Source organism: Drosophila rhopaloa, unplaced genomic scaffold (genome assembly GCF_018152115.1).
Source record: "Drosophila rhopaloa isolate 14029-0021.01 unplaced genomic scaffold, ASM1815211v1 contig_167, whole genome shotgun sequence".
NCBI classification, from domain to species: domain Eukaryota; kingdom Metazoa; phylum Arthropoda; class Insecta; order Diptera; family Drosophilidae; genus Drosophila; species Drosophila rhopaloa.
Window position 1 is genome coordinate 5,386,478 of NW_025335047.1, and position 22,957 is coordinate 5,409,434.

Genomic DNA, 22,957 nt, shown 5'->3' on the forward strand with positions numbered 1-22,957 from the left:
GATAAGTTAAGTTTCCAACGGAATCAAGAAGAGGCCACCAAAAGTATGCAACTCAAACTGCCGAAGAACTCTAGCGGTAGCGACCGCAAGTAAAATATCTTCGGAATTTTATGAGCACTGAGAAAAAAAGGCTTTCCAAGAAGCAGAATATATTTAAGTCATTTAACAGTCATAATTCATAGCCCCCAATCCTTCTTAGCAGAAATTCTCAGAAGAAAATAATGTATTCTATATGATTTCCTTTCGTGGAAACTGGTCTCATCCTCTTAATCAAAGTGTTTCTAGTAAAAGAACATTTTCTGAAAATATTTGTTTTATTTAATTTATAAGGGTGTCTTTAAGTAAACAGTGGAATAAGATTTCTTTCGAAATCGAGTCAATCGGACTTCCGTATTTAAAATATACGGCTGCATACTTTAGAACACCTTTATAAGGGGTAAAAAAATCCTAGTGATTTCTGTAAATGAATTAGCCAGAAATAACCCCTTATAGTACCCAAATTGCCCCCGGTGTATATATGTGTCGATGGACTCACCTCTGTACCCATTTGAAGGATGGCATGGGATTACCATCAGCCAGGCACTCAAAGGCGGCCGGACTGAAAAGAGGGGCGGTGGTGAGGCGATCTGGGCCAGCTGAAATAATTTTGGGTGCATCTGGGAGGGGGAGTGGGGATGGGGGACGGAATAAAGCAGAGTTCGTTGAAAACTTTGTCCAAAGTAAATAGTAGGATACGTACATTTCACATCCAACTGCACCGACAGCTGCTCCGAGGTGCCCACCGAGTTCTGCGCCTGGCAGGTGTACAATCCGGCATCGCGACGTCCGACGGGACGCAATTGCAGAGTTTCCTGTCGGTGGGAAAATGGTGGGAAAAGGGGAAAGGAGGCGCAGATCAGCAGGCAATTTAATACAATTACAAATTTCTGCTTCACTTTAGATAAATACCCGGCGTGGGGAAACAATTTTGGAACAACATAAACAAGAAGGAGTGGGTTGGCTCACCTGCAAGCTGGCTATCTCGGAGCGACCTGCTCGCCGCCAGACGATGCTGGCCGGCGGATTGGCATCGGCCACGCAGCGCAGGACCAGGGCATCCTTGTCCTCCTCCAAGTCGATTTCCGGCGAGCCAATTAGACGGATGCTCGGCGCGTCTGCAAGAAAGCACAGTGGAGAAACAGAAAACAGAAACGGAGACGTTCAACTTGGTTTGGCGAAACAAAACAAAAACAGCAATAGAAACTACAGTAACAGCAATGCCAGTCGAGCAAACAGAGTCAACAAGCCGGGCAAGTCCTGCTCCTGCTCCTTTGGGACAAGTCAACTCTTGAATTGCTCAGCAAAACAGGAAATTACAGCAAATTGTTGTTAATTTAATTGTTACAGCTCTCAGTCTCCGATTCGTATTAGGATTCTGATTTCGCTGTGTCTGCTGTGTCTGTGTTTAGTTAGCAGTTAGCCCGCACCCGGACTTAAAGCCAAATCAAATGAAGGCGGCACTTTGGGATGCAGGTGCAGTATCGCTATCGGTATCGTTATCGCAACACTCACATTTCACGTCCAGCCGCGCCTCCACCACCACCGATTTGGCCGTGTAGGACTCGTGGTGGGCGGCACACCGCAGGATATCTCCGTGGCGCTCCCGCATCGCCGACACCTGCACCACCGAGGTGGCCGACCAGGTGCGTGGATTATCCGGCTCGGTGGCATTCATTTGCGGGTGGATGGCCGATATCTCCTGGTCGCCTGGGGGAGAAATTGGAGCAGGGAATGGGAATTAATTAACATTAACAACTACCGCCGGATAACAACTGCATTGGGATTATGCCCCACACTCCACTCAACAAAATTTGACAACGTTTCCGCTTAAATTTCTACATTAAAAGGAAAAAAATAAACCAAAAACCTGCACATCAAAGCCCAGAACTTTTCTTACAGACATCCGATTTTAAAGTGGCATACTTCTAAATGACAGTGGTTTAATTCTCTAAAAATCTGTGTTTTCAACTCGGTTTCTATTTTGGGGTCGATTTTTCGTCATATTTACAGTGTTACCTCTTTCCAAAAAAAAAATGGCTTTGCAGAAAAGTGTCCAAATACTGCACTTCTAAGCCCATAACTTTTCTTACAGAAATCGGATTTTAAAATGGCATATCTCTAAATGATCCTGGTTCAATTATCTAAAAATCTGTGTACTTAACTTTTTTTTATTTTTGGGTCGATTTTTCGTCATTTTTACAATGTAAACCCCTTTCCAAATTTTCGAAAAATGGCTTTGCAGAAAAGTGTCCAAATACTGCACTTCTAAGTTCATAACTTTTCTTACAGAAATCGGATTTTAAAATGGCATACCTCTAAATGATCCTGGTTCAATTATCTAAAAATCTGTGTACTTAACTTTTTTTTTATTTTTGGATCGATTTTTAGTCATTTTTACAATGTAACCCCTTTCCAAATTTTCGAAAATAGTTTGGAAAAGTGAGAAAAGTGACCTAAAACCTGCACTTCTAAGCCCATAACTTTTCTTACAGAAATCGGATTTTAAAATGGCATATCTCTAAATGATCCTGGTTTAATTCTCTAAAATTACTTTTTATTTTTGGGTCGATTTTTCGTCATTTTTACAATGTAAACCCCTTTCCAAATTTTCGAAAAATGGCTTTGCAGAAAAGTGTCCAAATACTGCACTTCTAAGTTCATAACTTTTCTTACAGAAATCGGATTTTAAAATGGCATACCTCTAAATGATCCTGGTTTAATTCTCTAAAAATCTGTGTACTTAACTTTTTTTTATTTTTGGATCGATTTTTAGTCATTTTTACAATGTAACCCCTTTCCAAATTTTCGAAAAATAGCTTTGCAGAAAAGTGACCTAAAACCTGCACTTCTAAGCCCATAACTTTTCTTACAGACATCCGATTTCAAAGTGGCTTACTTCTAAATGATCGTGGCTTAATTCTCTAAAAATCTGCATTTTCAGATTTGTTTGTATTTTTTTGAGTCGATTTATCGTAATTTTTAGGATGTGCATAAACTTTGGCCTGCCGAAGTGTTTTTTCTTTCTTGTTCAAATTGGTATTAATTCAACGACAATTTTCTCAGGGCTTAATGCCCATTTACCCTATCTCGTTTTTAAAGACAACAATTTTGTTGAGAGTGGTGAGGAGGAGGAATGCAGGTTCGCCACTTACCCAAAAACCATTTGAGGGTGGCCGGCGGATTGCCGTAATGCGAGACGCACTTGACCGTCGCCAATGCGCCGGCGTCTGCGGTGATGTTGTGTCCTGGCGGCACGTGTACCGCCTCGTATTCGAGCCTCGGCCGCTGCGGCGCCACTGCAAACAGAAGGGGAGTGTCCTTGGCAATTAAGTCTCGAGGATTAACGGTGGATTGAGGGGCATTTTGCATGGGCTCTGTGTGATGGCGATGGCCCTTCACTCGATTCGAGTCACTGGCACTTACCACGTACGACAAGGCGGACCGGCTGACTGGTGAGGGCATCCTGGGTGGTGAAATCACTGGCCGTCACTTGGCATTCCCATAGTCCGTCGTCGAAGTCCAGCGTGGCCGAGCGGATCCACAGGGAGCAGTCCCCGCCAAGTTGCACCGGCGGCGGATGGAGGTCCAGATGCAGGACATTCCCATTGTCGCTCGTCGGCATACGTGAGGCCCATTCGTATTTCTTGGTATAGATGCCAACGGGCTGGGGGTGAAGAAATGGATTGTGTTAGTTATACACGGAGAAAAAACTATCAAAATAGTAGTATTTCAAACTAACAAATTATATTTAAAAATTAAAAAAATTGTTATGATAAGCAAACAAAAAACAACAATAATTTAATGTTTTGTAGAAGCATTAAATGTTTATGAAAAACTTTTATCAGGCTGTGCTTAGTAATCGAATAAAAACCAAAAAAATCCCATTGATCGATTGGTTTTGTCATTGAATTAGTTTAACATTTTAAAACTATTTTAATACGATTCTTAGATTAAAAAAAATTTTTTAATAACGCCTAAAAGATAAGAAAATAGTCAATAAACAAATTGATTTTATATAATTTATTCTCTGTGTTCAATAAAACGGGGGAAGGATATGGATAGGGATGAAAACGATGATGGCGTTGAAATGAACTGGGCGTCGTCTACGACATGTTTAGCATGTTTAACTTTTCGATGCAGTCAGGCGTCTAATTTGGTCTCCAATTTGGCCAAACATCCACAGACAAATCTGCGAGCAGATGGACAGGAGTAGAGGAGCACAGGAGCACAGGGGGTGGCCTTTACCCAAAATACCGCCCCAAATTCCATCAGCCGGCCATTCCGCCCACCACTACGTGTCATTTAACTCCATTTTCAGTCGTCGCTTCAGTCGCCTCTGCCTGTAAATTGGCATTAGTTTGTTTGCTAATTGGAAATTAAATTACAATTAGTGATCTCTGAGCGTGGCATCGTTCGCATTTAAGTATTTATGGGAACTGGACCCCCAAACCCCCGCAAACGGAGCTGCCTAATTGCATTTCGGCTTTGAGTGTTGTCTGCGTTGTCCGTGGCGTAATGGGTTAAATTAATTGCTACATTGAATTTGTGCCATGGACAAACAATCGCTTAAAACTAGCATTCAAATTTATTGAAAGAAAACGAAAGGAAATGCCAGAGCATAATCTAATCTTTGTTGTGCTGCCATTTGATATTTAGTGTTTAAATTTACGGAAATGGCCACAAATGCATTTTGTTTGTCCAACCAAAGCAGATAAAATAAAGTGCGACATGCATCTGGCTACCTTGAGATGACTAGCCGGCCAGCATAAAATACAGTATCTCTGGTTTATTAAACAGCTTGCGGCTGGCATATAGTAAATGTCAGATGTACGAGATACTATACCATTTGACTCCACTGACCCTTGGCCACAGGGAATAATCAATGGCTGGTCGCTGGTCACCGAGGGTTAAGTTAAGTTTGAACGGCTTTGCGGCAACAAAAGATATGAGCTCAATAGAAGACCGAGCTGCCAAACTGCCAGAAAAACAATTTCGGCTACGAGATAAAAAATCCGAAACCGAACAAATATTTGGCTCTGGCCCATTGATGCAGCTATTGCTGCCAAAACATTCTTCGATCGATATTTGAATCGGCATAATTCTCCACATTTTCCAACTTCAAACTCGGAAACTGCAAGCAAAAAAGTTGAGGGGGAAACTCCGGAGTTTTAGCTTCGTTTTGTATGTTTGCGATAAAAATATGCGATGCCCAAAAATTACATTTATTCAAATGACTGAGCTTGGTTGTTGATATTATACTCCATTTGTGCCTTGGAATTATCAGCAAATGCACTGCAAAGAAAACACAGATGAGGCTTGAATGGAATTGAAAATTTTTCTACAGACATCCTTTTTGGCTAAATTAGAATGCAGCTCGGGAATGGACAGCTATGTCTCCCCTTTTTTTTTTTTGGGACAAACGATTCGAAATGTCGGTTCTTATGATAACTACACGTAGAATATATGGACAGAGCTATATATACCCAAATGGAGGAAATTGGGAAACGTTAAGCACACATAGGAAAAGAGGAGGAAAGTGGAATAAGTATGCAAAAATAGGAAGAATTTTAAATGAAGCCCGAAACAGCAACATCAGCTTGTTTGTGTGTGTGAGACGCTCGATGCATGCAAATGTTGTTTACCCTCGTCCTTCGTCCTTTCGCTTCCTTCAACTTATTCGAGTGGAGACTCAAAGCATGTAAACATTTAAGTATGTGATGCAGAGCGAGAGTTTGCGATGCGCAGCATATGAAAAAGGACATTTGAAATGCTTTCTGATTTTTGTCGTACTATGGCTTCGGACGGGGGTCTCTCCCCCCCATTCTTCTAAAGTCCCTTTGTGCATTTGCATAAGCAACTACCACAACAAGTGGGGAGCGGAGACACTGCAGGGGGTGGCAAATAAAAGTTATGCTTCAAACGCACACAATTGCCCTGAATAACAAACGGCACCAACATATTCCCGCTTGCCTGCGCCTGGAGCGTATCCATAATGAGGCCACTCTGGATTGGTATGCAAACGAAGTCATTCAAGATTTTGGATCAACTTCCCGCCCACAATGGCCATAACAAATGACCACCATTTATAAGTCAAGGCGTCTTTATATCTCATACTTATATTGAACACTAAAATCAAGAAATGGCGAGTAAAATAGCCATGTTACATTTAACAAAGACTCTTTTGATATGAAAAATGTTGTTTCAATATTTTAAACTGGATTGAATTTGTTTATTACATTTAATATATTTTTAAAACAAATAAAACATTATGGAAGTTTTTGAAACATGCAATTTGCAAGTTAACCGAGCTTATGTGTATAGATCACACATTTATTTACCTATATTCTGCTATATAAAGTGGCCGCCGAGTGACAGCACAAAGGAATCAATTAAAATAAAAACGTTTATTTTTTCTAGGATCAACTGCTAAACAACATTATACTGGTGATATTTTCGTGTTTGCGAGGGCATGAAATCCAATGCTCCTCTGCTGTCACGCACTTTCGATTAAAAGTTGGGCCGGCCGCTGTTCTAATCAACGGTGAAACAAAGAAAGGCTGTCTGGGGCCCTGTTCCCAGGTCCTGTGACCCCTGACCCCTGCCTCTGTCCACGGGCAACTTTCATTATTGACTCGTCCTGGTCAGGGTGTAAATTACATTCGCCACATGTGGAGGCCAAAAGAACAACACTTAATTGAACCGCAGGACGCGCCACGCATATGATATGAGTTTTCTAGCCAGGACACGTCGGTGTGTGTGTGTTTGTGTGTTAGTGTGCGAATAAAGTTCGGCTGGTTGTGTTTGGTGAGACTTTGGGCCAAGTTATGAGTTTAATCAAAATGTTTATAAACTGGCGCCATCGATAGATGGGCCCGGTGAGCGGATATAATTACCTTGTTATCCTTTTGCCAGGAGCACGTGCCGCGTTTGTCGATAACTTTGCATGTGAGCAGCGTGTCCTCGGCGGGATTCACCTCCGTGTACTTGGGCTGTTCCGAGAACCGCTGGAAGCCCTCGATTCCTGCAAGGATACAAAAAGAGGAGTGTAAGTGAGAAAATGGCGACGACTGGCAAATGGAAAAAGAGAAATGCTGGGTCTGTCATTAACATAAACTACTTCCGCCGACGGTTCCGGCTCAGCCCGCTGCGCATGTAAGTATGCTACCCTTTCTATAAAATCCCTGGCTGCATTTTGTCACGCCCCACACCCACACAGCCTCCCTGAAGTCCTTACACCCACACACACACACACCAACACACCGTCGACAACGCGGGCAATTATGAACGCTTCACAGAATGGCGGCCATTTGCTTATCTCCACCCCTCCCCCCTCCCCTCTCTCCCCAACCTATCCGATGGGTGTGTGTGTGTGTGTGTTAGTCCTTCTTTCATTATCATTTGCCCGCGTCTCACTTTTTTTATTTTATTTTTGTACGCGTAGCGGAGAATTTATGTTAATTGCTGGCATGTTGAATATTTTCTCCGCACTTGCACTCAATTACACCAATTACAGGTTGAAAATTACACGCGCTGCTTGCTCAAGATAATGGATGTGGGCCCTGTGGGCTGTGGAAGGCGTGGCCCACAAGTTTGGTTTGCCTAATGATAAGGGCGATGTACGTAAGAACTTGCTGAGGCATTCCTCTCACTTAACACCACTGACAAACAAAAAGGCTTGTTAAAGAAAATATCTTGTTCATAAAAGCATCCAAAAAACCAATATTTGAGAAATTCAAGCTTAGAGTAATTAGCTAATGGTTTTAAAAATTTGTAATTCATTGCCAGCGTATGTGTTACTCTTTAATCAAAAATTAATAGTACTGAAATATATAATACTCAGAAATGTGCATCTCTAAGCAACCAAAAATTCCATTTCCAAGAATCTTTCTAGTTAAAAAATTGGTTTAAGAGTAAAATGTATCTTATTATTTTTTACAAAATACATATGTATATTGTACAAAGATGTTTTACTATAGAAAAAATATGCTGCCAAAAATGTTTGCCAAGAACTAAACATGCACAAATGCAAAACTGATTTTCCTCAATTTTCTTTCTCTCTGTAAGAAAGTCGTTCACTTGGTCAGCAGGTTGTGGCATTGGCTTTGGCTTTGCTTCGATTTCAAGAGGTCAAGGATTAATTGAAGCCTTTTGGCTTTTTAATTGCTGTTTGTCATCGCTCTCAATGGGCTACCACCGCTTTTCGGCTTTTGTTTGGCTGTCAACTTGTGCTTTTCGTGCGTGTTTGGGGAGTTTCCCTGCTCTGCGGGTATAAATGGGGAGTATAAAAAAGTCGGTCGGTCTTATTGCGTGTGTCGGCCACACGTGACTGCCGTAAGTCCTGTTTGGCCTGCCAAATGCTACACAAAACCCAGGCAAACAAGTAAATGTATAAATGGGTGCATGGAAACATTCGCTCACGCAATGATTTATTACGCGTGATTGGCGTGATTGCCACTTTGCTGCCTTATTTCTACCTCCCCACAGCGGTGACGCCAGTTCCGCTTTTATCGGGTTTTGTATAAATTGGCTTTGTATTTCAATTACACAGCCTGGCGTACCCAACATTCGCTCTGCCTTTTAAGAGCTGATTTATGCGGACCTTACTCATAGCGCTTGTACTGGAATTCCTGCAGGCTGCTTAATTTCTGCGTGACCAAACAGGAGCCGAAGCACTTAATTGAAACGCATTGGAATGCAAAGATTTGCCCTGCCGGAAAACCACGGGCAAACAAAAATAAAGCGATGCCGCAACAGTGAAAGTAAATACAACAGAGCCAAACCGCCGCAGCCTATTTGCAGGGCAAATAAAAATATTAAAAATAAATAAGCAGTAGCAACGAAATTTGAGCCTTGGCAGAGCCAGCTGCGCTCGTCCTGCGGAGTGTCCTCCGCCGCCGACTTCGCCTCCATCCAAAGCAAATAGACAAGGATCCGGGTTTCGCAGCCAGCTGCGACTGCAGTTTTAGCTGCCCAGGCTGCTCCCCTCCCCTAGCTTCACCTCTCCACTTCTGTGGGTCCCGGGATACAGGGATCCAGGGATTCAGGGCTTCAAGTGCGTGCCGCTGAGTGCTGCTTATAGGATTGTTTCAGCTCCTGCAGCACGGCTCGTGCCGTGAAGTGGCGTTGTTGTTTAGCCTGCTCCAGCCTCTCTTCTTGTCCATCTCCCTTTCTCTTTCTTTATATCTCTCTCTCTCTCTCTCTGGTTGTCCATGTTTTAAGGGCTTTACGTGCCTGTGCACAGAAAGCAAGGATAACAATTATTTTAGTGGCATGTCCACCATCCCGCTCCTCGCTAACTGCTGATGCCTCCAAGATATGCCCTACATTGCTGGACAACTGCTTAATTGGTACATTTTTTTTTTAATATGCTAAAAACCATAACACAGAGAAAATTGAATTCGATGTTTTACGGGCGACAAGCATGAAAATCTTACATTCAACATACATTCGTACCTCCTTGTTACCTGCGACTTGCCTAAATTACTTATTTTTCTTGCTGCACTTAAACATGTATATTTTATATTTCTATGTTGATTAAAAATCAATTGTTAATAAACAACAAAATATGTAGTAAAGATTATAATCTTTATCATTAATTCTTTCGATCCCTGTTAGACACATATGATAGCCTGAATATTAATTAAATTCTACAGGGTATGTTGAATTCAATCCCAATCGATTTTTTATTAGATCTGTTTTTTTTCCATTGTTTAGCGGTTAAATAAACGCCTGTTTAAATACAGTTTTGTACTTTTTTTCCCTTCCTGCTGTGCGCGGCGTGTGCTGGTCTGAATTTATAGTTTCCCCCAGCCGCCCATCGTCCAGTTTCCACTTTTCCGGCTCTTGCCGCTCTCCAATATGTTAGACGCACATTTCTGGGTACCGCCCTTGTCCCGCCACCCCTCCCCATCCCTCAAGCTGTCTAGTGCCAAGCTGCTTTTGCTTTTGCTTTTGCTGCTGCTGTTTACTTTTGATGATGCATTGCAGCGTAATAATTTCACGTAGACGTCCACGGCACGCAACAAACGACAAATGGCCAGGGAAACTACACTCAAATAAAAATTAAGTTAGTTTTAAGAAACCGGTAATAAAAATTGGGTTTTTCAAAAATGCTAAAAATGGAAGAGATTACTTGAATATTTCGAGAGAGGATATTTGACATAATATGTGGACAGCCCGTAATCAAGAACATATTTAATCAAGAAAAAAAAAGTCTAATTTTCTAATAGATTTTATTTTTAAAACGTTGCTCTTAATATTTTGTTACATTTTTTTATTAAAGTGTGAAGCGGTAGGGAATCAAGTGGGTCAACTGGTCGCGGACGGGCTCTTAGCATCTGGTCAGTTATAAAATGCTGTTTGGGCTCTTCCACTGCCGGCCCACAGAAACATTACTCATACGCAACGTGTCCCAGGGATTTTTCTCCCCGGCAGTTTAACTTTTCCCGGCGCAAAAGAAGAAGCTGGCGGAAATTTAAGGAAAATTCCCACCGGCAGTCAAGGCACTCTGAGCTCCCGTTCACACAATTTTCCACCCACCGAAGGTGCCACACAAAGTCCCCATTCACTCCACTCACTCCGGCATTGTCGGCAATCAATGAAAGCAATTTGTGAATCTCTTGTGCAATTCGGCGACATACAAACGAGCTCAAGGACACCCACACAAACACCCGGGAGGATATCCCTGGCAAGGTATTGGCAGTGGCGATGAAAAATCTTGTATGCAAATCAAATATGCAAGATGATTTGTAAATTTTGCAAATGTATTATATATAATACCCAACAAACGAGAAGAGTCCCCGCACAGGAACCGCCACAACAGGATTCTCTGGCTTAAACTTTTTAAACCTGTTCCGCATCATCGACCCATCGGCCGCTCCCTATCCCTCGAAGGTGCTAAGCAAACATGCAAGCTGTGAGGATTATAAAAAGTAGCAAAGAAAGGCGGCTGGCAAAGGAAGCGAAAAGGGATAGCCCCCACAAACAACCACCCCTGAAAAAAAGAAAGGCAGCAAACAAATCCCCACCTCTTTGTTGGATCCCATTTCTTTGCCTCGCATGTTCGCATGTGCTAAGCTTTTTGTTGCTGCCTCAAAACTGCTGCCTCCCCTCTTCACCCGACCGCCTACTTAGGCATAATGATATATTTAGCTTGCCAAGTGATTGTTATTTGATATTCAACAGATTTCTGCTCTTTGCCAGACTTTGTGCCTCCCTTTTTTGGATGGGCCACGCCCTGTAAAGGTTAAATCGATGCGTGCTTGTATTATTTCATGAGTTTGCAAACATTTATGGCATCCATAGATGTGCGTATGAGCGGTGATTGAGGTTCCTTTCGGCCAACGCTGCGTATGCGTAACGCCTGTCAAGTGCCAGTTGACCAGTCAGTTGCATATGGAAAGTGATTTGTAAACTGACAAAATAGCCCGATTTCAGAATCCCTCTTCAAATGGCAGCATACTCGTATCCCCTCACCGAAATTTTGGATAGACAATGAATGACACGTTTTGTCGCTTACATTTTCCATATTTTCATAGCTCATTGACTGTCGAGCGAAATGGCTTGGAACGGTTCAACCTGCTTACTCGTGCCCCACTTTCCTCCACTTTCCTCTACTTTCCTTGTTGTTTGACACTCGAAGTTTATGCATTTATTTGTAGCAGGCCGTCGAGCAGCTGAGTTTGCCCGAGTCGTTGATTTATTGTATTGTACTCGCTGCCATTGTAATATTTGTGTCTGAGAGCCCCACTTGAACGGCGTGTGTGTGTGTATGTTATGCGAATTCATATGGCAGTCAAGTGGCCACTCGAGTTTATGAATGTAATTTTTATATAATTCCTAGGACCGCCTTCAACTGCAGTTTCATTTGCTTTTATGGCCCCACTTAGCACCATTAATGTCCATGGCCATCGATCACGAAACTACTGATTGCGTTTTAAATCCGCAAAAAGGGTTCCCAAAGCGAAATTGGTGGTCCCATATTTTCCAGCACAGCGCTAAGCCCCGGACATGGCTCACTAAATATGCAAAAAGGGGTTTTCCGCGGCAGGCTTTACCTGTCGCTTGCAGGGCAATTAGAGGCGAAAAGCGAACTGGACAGGACCAAAAGGCAAAGGATCCGGACTGGCTGATAAAGCGGCTGATCGAAATTGTGACTAATACGCGGCAGTAACAATTCATTTAGATTAATCAGCCAGAGCCAGACAAATGAAGCCCATTCGTGACCTGTTCGAGTGCCATTAATAAGTCGTTTAAAGAGGCAGACCTGCGCCAAGATTTAGAATTGGCCCCATAAACCACATTAACCATGTTGCATCAGCAATCAGCGCTGCTATTTATGCCCATGACAAACAATGACACTCAATTTCCGGGGCAACTCAACCCTTGTGCTGTCAAACCATGTTGCTTATTAATTAAACTGATTAAATTGCACGTTGCGTGTGGCTGGCACTTTCATTGATTGGCCACCAATCACATTCGGGTGGAGAACTCGCCTTGGCCAGGACCAGAACTTTGTTCGAATTAATACAGCCAGCCTGCCTGCCAAAGTTGTAATGTGGATAATCAGAGTCGTCATAATAACAACACAATTAATACAAGCGCAAATTGAATTATTTCATTAAGGGCCGATGTTTGACTTGGTTGCTGATTGAGTGAATGCCTGATTGATTGATTAGATTTAGAAGCATCAGTTTAGGGCAGGTCATTTCGTGAGTACCCGTTCGCAGTGAGCTAGCTGCACTTTATACTACATTATACTAACTCCCCTCGCTTTGCATTTTGCCAGGACTTGAGCACGTTGTACCCATCTTTCAGCCAACCCCACTTGGTGGCTCCCCTGGGCTGTTCACTTTGTTGCTCGTCTTTTGCAGGCACTTAATGCGCTGCTGCCACCCACCCGTTTTCCCATTTTACCCCATTTTCCCATTGAAAACAATGCAGTGGGTACATGGCACATGGAATGACAAGCAGATGCAGACACAGGCGAATTTCAGCACGGAAGCGGAAGTCATTGTTGTCGCACAAAGGCGAACGCGTCGCAATTATAATAATTTTGATTGCACGCCGCCAGCCCCGCCAGCTTGTTATGCTTGGTGGTGCAGTGTTGCAGAGGCGCAGTGGTGCAGTATCCTGCCATCCAGAAGGGGGGGGGGGGATACATTAGCCCGGGGATAAGGGGCACACGTGCCTCACTTTTGTGTTTGCCCGTCGCTTTTATGGATCTTTTTTAATTACGAGTGCTAGACAACGCCTGATGGGAATGGAGCAAAAAAAAGAAGACTATAGACTGGGGATTGAGCCACTCTCGACAGCATCATCATCGCATTCAGATGCCTGACCATCTCCCCCTGTTTGTTGGCAATACCCAACTAATTAGCTACACAAATAAGCAATTAACTGGGTGTGGGGCCAGTTGGTGGTCACTTAATTACACAAATTATTTGCCACAAAAACCTCAAACTCGAAAGCATCGACTCAAGTGCACTCAAGGACATGCAGCTAACAAAGCAGTCCAGATGTAATAAGGAGCTATGAATGTGTGAGTTCCTGAATGTGGGTATGGGTAAGGGTATGGGAATGGGTGTGAGCACTGTCGAGGACTTGGTCCTTGGTCAGCAGTTTGACCATCAGAAAGAAAGGAAAACAATTTTCTTGAAAGCTTTGATTTGACTAAGTAAACTGGAAAATCCCGGAGAGCCGCAGACGAACGAAAGGAGCAAAGTCGGGCAAAGGATACAGTCAGAGAAAGGAGACAACTATCATTTGCTTTTAATTTGACTCGAGGGCGTAATTAAAGAAAAATGCCAAGCGAAGCCAAGCCAAAGTCCTTTGATTGTCGGCCCGGGGCCTCCAAGCCAGCTTCTTCTCTCGGCTGGAAATGCAAATCAGGACGATGGAGCCCACTCCCTGCCAGGGAAACAAACACGGAACAAAGATGGATTTGGCAGGCAGCAGGGAAAAGGAGGCCAAAAGCAGAGAGCCGTAATACGTTAATTGTTTTAAGAAAACAGGCTGAGACTGCACGTCTTGAAGGACATAAATCCCGTTTAACCTGACGCTGCAAAGCCAGACACATTGGCACGGAGAGGGTCTGCTGGCACAGTCCTCCAGCTAACACATAAATTCAGCTCCTTTATTCCAGTTGCATAACATGTCCTGCGACACCGACAAAAAAAAAAAACACAGTGAAACCACCCGAAGACAGACCGACAGACGTGTTATATATAACGGCAACTTTTGCTGCTGACTTTGCTAGAGAGACTCTGTGCAATGAGCTGATCGAATGGGGATTACCTAATTTAAAGTTTTAAATACATAAATTAATCTTATATATTTATAATCTTTTTGTTATATTGATTTAAAATAATGTATTATATTTTATGAGCTAGCGATTAGCTTTATTTATTTATGTTGCTAATTGAACTGAAAAAAAATTGCAAAATAAATATTTTATCATAATTGCTAAGTCTGCGGCTGACTAAATGAATGTTTCTTTTTAGAAACTTAGTTCATCTTTGGTCCTGATAAAGTTATGTCCTCTATAAATCTATTTAAGTTGTCCTTTAAATCATCATATATCCAACTAGTCCCAAAACTGAGCATACTCGTGTGTATGTCACAAGTAATGTGCATGTGCTAAAAAAAGTGTCAAAAAACTAACAAGTTTAAATAGTGGAAGAGAGGGGGGAGTTCGGGGAGATGGAGCTCCGCAGCAGCGGACGAAGTTATGCAAAGTCAGCAGAGGACATTGACATGCGAGGAGGTCTGTGTGTGAGCGTGCGATTCAATTTGCAGTTGTGACACTGCAGCCAAGACCAGAGTCACCCACACACCAAGGACTCCGACAGTCAAATTGCCATATTTCATCTATGACTTTTATGACTTTTTCTTTTATTTTTCAACACTTTCAAGCAGGTCCCCAATTTAAGTTTTCAAAGGGACACACGATGAACTTTCTCAGATTTCCGGTTCTATCCTAAGCGAGATTCGCTTCGATATCGCCAACGCATTGAGTGAAATATTCCCTGGCCAATCGACACTCTTCGCTGTCCACGTAGAATTGGCTTGGGCACTTCTGCATGGCATGGATCCGGATGCATATGGTGAGCTGCAAGGCGAAAGGGTTGCAGGGCTCCTCGATGAACTCAATATCCGGCAGGTGGAGAGTGAAACGTCCTCCGTGCATCGATCGGAAATTCTCGCACTTGTTATATGCATCCACCAGGAATGGAATCGATTCCAACTGCGGCTGCGGGGCAATGGTCTTCAGATTGATGCGGATGTTGGCCAAGTCCAGGCGATAGGGTGGATCGATTTCGATATAGCCGGAGCTTATGTAGTTGCACTCCTCAATGCACTGTTGCGGTGAGATAAGAAGGATTTATCCGTGATCAATGCAATTCCTCTGCTCACCATATTAATCGAATAGAGCTCGGCAAAGTTAAACTTTCGGTGGGCCGGCAAGTTGAGACTTCTTCTGCATTCTGCATTGCCTTTGTCCAAACTGGGACGTGTCAACTGACAGCATTTGATCGATAAGTCCTGATGGGATATATTACATGATATGATACCAATTTAAGTTCAACCCTACATACTGCGGCTTTTTTCCTAAGCAATTTGCACTTCGTTTCACAGTTCATCAGAGAACAAAAACAGATCAAAAGCTATCAATCAATAAATATTCTTAGTCACAAAAACTTCCTTAGTTGGATTTTCTACTCACAGAAATCGAGAGAACCTGCGACTGAGTAGACATTTCAAATTCGACTAATTCTCTAATTGTTTGTTTCAAATGAATCGCAACAGTTTACAATTAAAATATGTTTAATTGAGCAGAGTAAAATGAATTATTAAACGGAAACGTGTAATGAAAAAATACTCTCACCTTCGCGATCATAATAAATCATTCATGCCTATGCTGACAAAAGTGCAATTCAATACGCTTGAGCTCCAGGACATCTTGATTAATTGGGTTGGCACGCCATCAGATTACGTATACGTCACGTTGCCAGCCTCAAGGTCGAACCCCGTGGCCCGCTGTGAGTTAATAAATTGTTTGGCGTTGTTAACTAAATTTTGATTACCCCAGCAAAGGGCGTAGGGGCGTGGCCCCACCGACACTCTTTTTTCTTGATTTATTGATATGCTAATTGAGTATTTGCACGTTGGTCTTGCCTTGGTCCCTTTTTAATGGCTCAAAGAGTGCGTCGGCGTGTGGGTTTCGGTGGCCATTGGAAGTTATGAGCCATGGCACGCCATTTGCATGGCAGCGTGTTGTTCAAATTAATTGTAAATGGTTGTAATTTGCTGTTGCTGCCATCGCTGGCGGTCCGTTCGCTTTTCGCTTTTACAGTTTAATTGCAGCTTAAGGGGGGCGGAGCGCGAACTTGGACCTTCGAGAGAGCAGCGGGCAGGCTTAATTAATTTATGGCCATGGCCATGTGCCCCCATTCTCCTCCGCTCCCCCCGTTTAAATACACGTCATTTGAAGTTTGAGCGTGTTTAACGTGACGTATGAGTGATTTATGTTGATGGAGTGCACATTAAGCGATGTTGAGGCAGTTAAACTGCCAAAGGGTCATCAATTGAGTTGATGTGCAAGGACTTAAGTCGAGGCCTTGGCCCCCCCTTTCCCCCTTTCCCCCGCCTTCTGCATTGTTGCGTGCCCACAATGTCCTGTCAATTCCTGGCCTAACGCCACCCCCTTTCTCTAAGTGTCTGGCTGGCAAGCAGCTTAGTTCGCTTTGTGAATTGCCGATGGCTATATAAATAACATGTTTATGTATAATGAAGATTTTTGTGAATAAATGACAAGGCAAATATTTAAGCCCCCTGCTGACAAGCACACGAACGTGCATCAGTTATGTTTTTCCGCTTGGGGACTTTTTCCAGCATAATTACTTAAATACAAGTGGGAAATATTAAGGTTTCTGTTCCTGATTTTTGTTGCAGGGCCAGGAAATGTTTCCTAATGAAATTATTGTGCCCATGTGGCATACTCTTACTTTGGATTATATTTCATTGGCAGTTGGGTTTTGTATTTATAACATAAAAAAATCATTTGAAATTTATTTTTTATGTATTCTATTTATAAATTAATTGAATCGTTTTATGTTTAGGGAAACCTTAATTTACTATGGAAAGGGCATTCATTTATGTCTTTTCCAGCCTTACATATTCCCCCAACTGGTGGTTAGTTTGGCACGCAATTTAATTATATCTACAGGATTTTTCCCCTCGGCAACGAGGCGACCCAGCCTGTGCGTCGAAATTAGTAGGAAATTGTTAATGCGATAACAGATTTTCCCAGAGTGTGCACCATGTAAAGCTTCTTTTGGCCCGGTTGCCTGGCATCCGTGCAAAAAGGGCCTAGCGGAGTGTTGGGGTATTTTTTGTATTGTGCCAAAACAGATTTTAGGTAAGTCCGACTTTAAGCGGTGGCAGTTCTTTGCACGGAGGTGCGAAACGCCAGAACATGCCACATAAATCGTCGGCAGCTCACGAGAAAGTAGAGCTCCAAGTGAGAAATTCCATTGAAAATGCATTTGTGGCGAAGGTCGGGGGTTGATCAGAGGGGATGGGGTAAGGATTTGGTTGGCAGCTAAATTAAAGACGCAACTTACGTGGTTGCTGGCCAAAAAGGGGCGTGGAGCTGTAGCCTTCGCCTCCCTCACATAAATCAGTTTTAAACACGTATAAATAAATTGGCCAGCAGGTGGATGAGCAGTGGGTGGTGGTGCACTTGTAGCCACTGTGGCCAGGCGAGGTCATGGTCTCCTGCTCACGAGCACAGCTCCCAGCTTAATCCAAACACTTCGTTTTGACAATTTATGCGCGCGGATTGCCAAGAGAGTGTAGTACAAGGGGGGAAACAGAAGCGAGTGTGTCGCCATGTTTGTCTTATATCTTGGCTTCTTAGCAGCTACTTGGTTATTTATTTAAGCTTTGGATGCACAGAGCAAAATTTACTGTCGAAAAGCGACAAAGCCAAAAAGCAATGTAAAAGTAATATACCTTCTTTATTGCTGCTAATCTTATTCACACAGCTTTCAATGGTCTGACATATAAATACGAAGTTAAATAACCAATCTAGATTTTGGATACATTAAAAATTGTAATCTATATTATTTCACCATCCAAAAATATCCATTTATAAAAGGCAACTCAGCATGAATCCTATTTTTTCAGTGTAGATTCTTCCTTTGAGCAGCTCCATCTCATCCACTTGGCTGCGTTTAATCAAAGGGATTTTCGTTGCAAAATTTAACTAATTTACTTTGTTACCATTTGCTTTTTTTGGCGAAACAATATTTGCCTTTTCACTCGTGAGCATCCAGAGCGCCTTATTGAAATTTCATAGTCTAATTTTGGGCGCAAATTAAATTTTAATTACGCGCCATTCCCGTTTCCCCATCCACATCCTTTTCCCATCCCGACTGCCTTTTTGCAGCTCGATTGGCTTAATTGGAAACGCTCTCTGCTCGTATCCAATGTGTGTGTGGGTGTGAGTGCGCCTTGTGTGTGCGTGTTGGTGAGCGGGTGTGTGTGTGGGCAGGCACTTTGATGCCTTTGACAACATTTGTGTTGGGTCCCCGGAACGCGTCATTAATTTTTAACCTTTGGCCTGGCCATATTTCCCCTCCGGCAAACAAGATTAAACCATTTCCTCATGGCACGCAGACATTCGGGCGTCCCTGATAAAACAAATATAATATACATATGCAGGGGAAAAGTGGTACTTTCATACGCAACCGAAACCAGAAAATAGCAGCCAAAAAATAACAAAATTACCCGCTATTCCCTGTTTGTACAGCCAACGATAAGTTAGCCACAGGAGAAGGCAACAAAACACACTGGACAGGTAGTTTTTGCTGATGTTTCGGTTGCATTTCATTGGTTTTTGTTTAGCAGGAGAAGGAGGTCGGACCTCAGAAACTTGAAATTAAATTAATTTCATTTGGCAGACAGAAAAATGTTATATATTTGGTGTTTTTGGACCAAGGACCCATCTTTGTATATGGTATAAACGTATGTTCCCTCGCCAGCATTGCTTTTAATCAACTTTTTTTTATTGAATTAAACAAATTTGTTTCTAATTTGGGACACCGAATCCAGAGCACAAACATCGACGGACCCCCATCTCGACTATTTCGGCAGTGGATCATATTTGCCAGCAGTGACAGGTCCAACATTTGACTATTTGCATAGCAGGGAGATTGGCAGCAAACTGCAGCTGAAGGGAATGCAGACAAACGAACTTCATCAGCAAATTAAATCTTTGCTCATGTGCTCATCCTCCCAAAATGCAAAGTACGTCGAAGGACATACAGATGGACCCCTGTTTCGAAAGATTCTAGGGGATTGTGGTGCATTTTTCCCCCCAGTCTGCCAGTCATAATTACATCCAAACGGGGACGCCAACTGCAATGTCAGTTGCACTTCATTAAATTCAACAAAAAAAAGGAAGATGGGATATTATATGACAGGACGGAAGTAAATATAATATGCAAACTTTTTCAGCGTTCGACTAATGAATTTCAATAAAAGTTTTCCACATTTCCGCTGGCGCCGTTGTTGAGCGATCTATCACGCATTTCCCGGCCTCGACGAATCCCTAACCGCCGAATCCCCACCCCCCTTCCCCCCCACGCCACTATGTTGACATTGACAAGTTGGCAGGCGAAGCGAAATGCAATCAATATCCAATATTTACATGTATTCCGTACCCCATTCCGACATGTGGACCAGGGGGCAAAATTGAAATGCAGATGCAACATAAAATAGATGTCAATTTTGCTGGAACTGACAACAAAACAAATTGAAAAGAAAATGGCAGCAGAAGAGGGGTGGGGGGTATTGGGCAGATAAGCGTACACACACACACCTCCAGCATTTCCTCCCGCATAATTGTAATCAGTGTTTACAATCATTTGCGCCATTTGGCCATCGAAAAAGTATGCACTCCCCCAGAAGAAACAACGACCACATGCAACTCAATTGTAGGCTGACCCCGTGCCCCTTACATGAGTTGGCAACCCAAAAATAGCAGAAAGGGTTGAAATAACGCGGAGAAGCGCTGAAAAAATGAAAGCGCCACTACTATGAAACAGCTTCAACATAAAATTTTACGAGTCGTTTACACAAATAGCAACACTGTTGCCAATAAACGCCGCCCCCTCAACCCTCAACCCTTGACCCCAGTCTCTTGTGGGGCTTGTACCTTAACGCCCCTCCCACCCACACTACCCACCATTTACCATCCACCCATCTCCACCCACATCCACCCACCTCCACCCACAGCGTCCAAGAGCATTCGTTTTTGCAATTTTTATATTGTTCCAAAATGTTTTCGTTTCAACGCTTTTATATTTATTTTGTGCACGGAAAAAAATTGCTTGTAACTGCATTGGCATTGTAAAAGGGTGGCGTGGAGTGTGTGTGCGTGTTGTGTTTGCTAAAATAATGGATTTTTATGCGCATTTGTTTGCACGATGTCGACGACGGAAGCGGCGGCACTGGATGAAATCGGGGGCGGGAATGGGAGTTTCCTCGGATGGCTTTGTTCTCGGTGGCGCATTCGCGAAAATGATTGGGAAAATCAGTAAAGTGAAATAGAACGAAAAAGAAATGGGGATGTGGCAACTGGAAAACGAAGTTGAAATACGCTTTAAGGGAAAAACATTATTAAAAAATTTGATTTTGTAAAAACTATATACATACGTAATAACAAAATTAATTTAATTATTAACAAATCAAATTTGGTTTTTAAACCGAAACTTTGCGATTTTTCTGCCTTATATAAATTTTGTTATAGAATATTTTAGATTTTTGCTTTAAGGTTGATGAACATTTTTCATTTAGCTATTTAATAATGAAAGGCAAACGTAATATTACTTATATTAATAGTTGTATAAGTTTTAAATTAAAACAATCCAATTGACTAGGTTGTATAAACATTTTCCCATCAAGGGTATATAAATTTTACGATGAAGCATGGTAAAAATTCATGCTCATGAATCATGTGCCCATGGCACTATGGGGAATTTGCCCGATTTTTTGGAATAAATTAATAACTCGCGAACTATGTAACATATTTCAGTGAGGTTTTTTTTATAGTGTTCTACATACCTATACACACCTGTTAGAAAAGTGAAATATACCAAATTTTTTTTTTTTTTTTTATCACAAATTTAGCCCTATATGCTCTTAATTTTAAATTTCAATGTTGTACAAAAAATCATAGTTGTTTTGTTCTTCATAATCATCAACATCTAAAGACTCGTCTCCAGGTTCATATTGGCATAATAACAATTTAATGACTTTTGGTGGAAGAGAAAGCAGCTTATGTTTTCGGACGCGCTTCTTCAAATTCATTGATGAAATTATGGGGTCTGAAGTATCCATGGCTCTCTCAAAACATCTGTAAGTTGGCGATTCGACTGTGGGATCAACTTGCTTGCTAACAAAGTAATACGGCATTTTTTTCGAAGACCCTTTTGTCTATGCCACACTTCGCGGGCTGCGTTTTTGATCAAAGATTGGTTTCTAAAAATTAAATTACGCGAAAAGTCGCACGAAGGCACGATGAGACAATATGTTCTGAATTCGAATTAATGACTCTACAACATGGATATAGACACTCACTGAACAAAGTTGAACATTTTTTAAAACTCTATTGAAAGTTTAACTTTCTTTCCAAACCCAAACGAAAACATCACCTGCTACATTTACAAATTGTTAAAATTGGACGCACATATTAAGCAATATATAAGTATTTTTAACAGAACATACCTTAAAATTGGTAATCATTTCAAATTTGACTGTCTTACGTCATTTTGTTGCAGAGATAATGATTTGAAAGTGAGCTTCAAAGTTAAGCAAAATGTAAACAAACCATGTGCGCTTGCAACAGCTGACTTTAACAGTTGGTATTTAAATACTAGACTGTTAAGTTAACATTTGCGGTATGTTACCAAACAGCTTGATGTTTTCTTAATACATTAAAAAAAAAAAATAGAAAATCGGCATACTTTTAAAAAATACATTTATTCCAAAAAATCGGGCAAATTCCCCATAGTGCATGGGTCCTTGAACGTGTGATTGTGTGAGTGCGGCGGCAAACAATTGAATGCTTATAGCATTGACTTTTGATTGGCATTATGGACGGAACTGCGGAGTGGTTGTGGAAGCCAAGGCAGGCAGACAATGAGTGTAGCACGGCAATTAAATATTACGCATACGCACCGATTTCGCCACTTAATTGCAGCAGTTGTGCCCTCGAAAGGGTCAGAAAAGCTGCTTCAACCTCGAGATGACACTTCAGGCGACATGCAGGCGGAGATGCAGGTGGCAGTGCAGAGCACGACTGCACCGACTAAGCGTGGCCCAGGCAAATATTTGCCGGTGAAAAACAAGAGAGCAGCAAATGAAAATGGCAAACAACAAGTGAGGGGGAAGGATGGAGGGGGATGGAGGGTTGAGTGGGCATTACGAATGCACCCGCTGTTAACACTCAGTTTCAAAATGCGCTCACGTAGCGTTAGCATATAGAAATAAACTCAGGTTCAGAGGCGAAACAAAGAGCAAGGAATGGGATATTTACGTGTAAGCTCAGTTGACTTAAGCCGGGATCTTCATTTCAAGTATACGAGGATGGCGTGCGTGGGGATATGGGTCAGATTTGTAAGCTCAATTTTTTTTTATTCGGAACAAATTCGGAAACGAAAATCTCCTTGAAGGAGCAACGACCGCAGATCATAAAATAATATTTTATGGCCAACTCGACGGCTGCCGTTCATAGACAGGGCACAAAGTGATAACGGTACACGCTCACACACGGCTAACAATAAACTACAAATGGCTTCCAAGCACATAAAAGGCATCCCTCGCATGTGTGTGTGTGTGTGTGTGTGTGTGT

General features: G+C 42.2%; 2 protein-coding genes across 7 annotated transcripts in view; both read right to left on the minus strand.

The window, feature by feature from the left end:
• LOC108045712 (hemicentin-2) overlaps window positions 1-22,957 on the minus strand; it is a 75,869-nt gene that overhangs the window by 33,784 nt on the left and 19,128 nt on the right. For all 6 annotated transcript variants that reach the window (XM_044458675.1, XM_044458677.1, XM_044458676.1 and 3 more), the window contains exons 2-8: window positions 6,933-7,060; window positions 3,463-3,703; window positions 3,192-3,335; window positions 1,552-1,746; window positions 1,006-1,154; window positions 740-851; window positions 536-656 (exon numbers count right to left, since the gene is read on the minus strand). In XM_044458675.1, coding sequence (XP_044314610.1) covers window positions 536-656; window positions 740-851; window positions 1,006-1,154; window positions 1,552-1,746; window positions 3,192-3,335; window positions 3,463-3,703; window positions 6,933-7,060 — 1,090 coding nt within the window. The remainder of the gene's footprint in view (window positions 1-535; window positions 657-739; window positions 852-1,005; window positions 1,155-1,551; window positions 1,747-3,191; window positions 3,336-3,462; window positions 3,704-6,932; window positions 7,061-22,957) is intronic.
• LOC108045711 lies at window positions 15,017-15,796 on the minus strand. Its single transcript, XM_017125105.2, has 3 exons — window positions 15,764-15,796; window positions 15,454-15,582; window positions 15,017-15,397 (listed from the first exon to the last, which is right to left on the minus strand). Exons 1-3 carry the CDS (start codon window positions 15,794-15,796, stop codon window positions 15,017-15,019), a joined length of 543 nt encoding a protein of 180 aa, XP_016980594.2.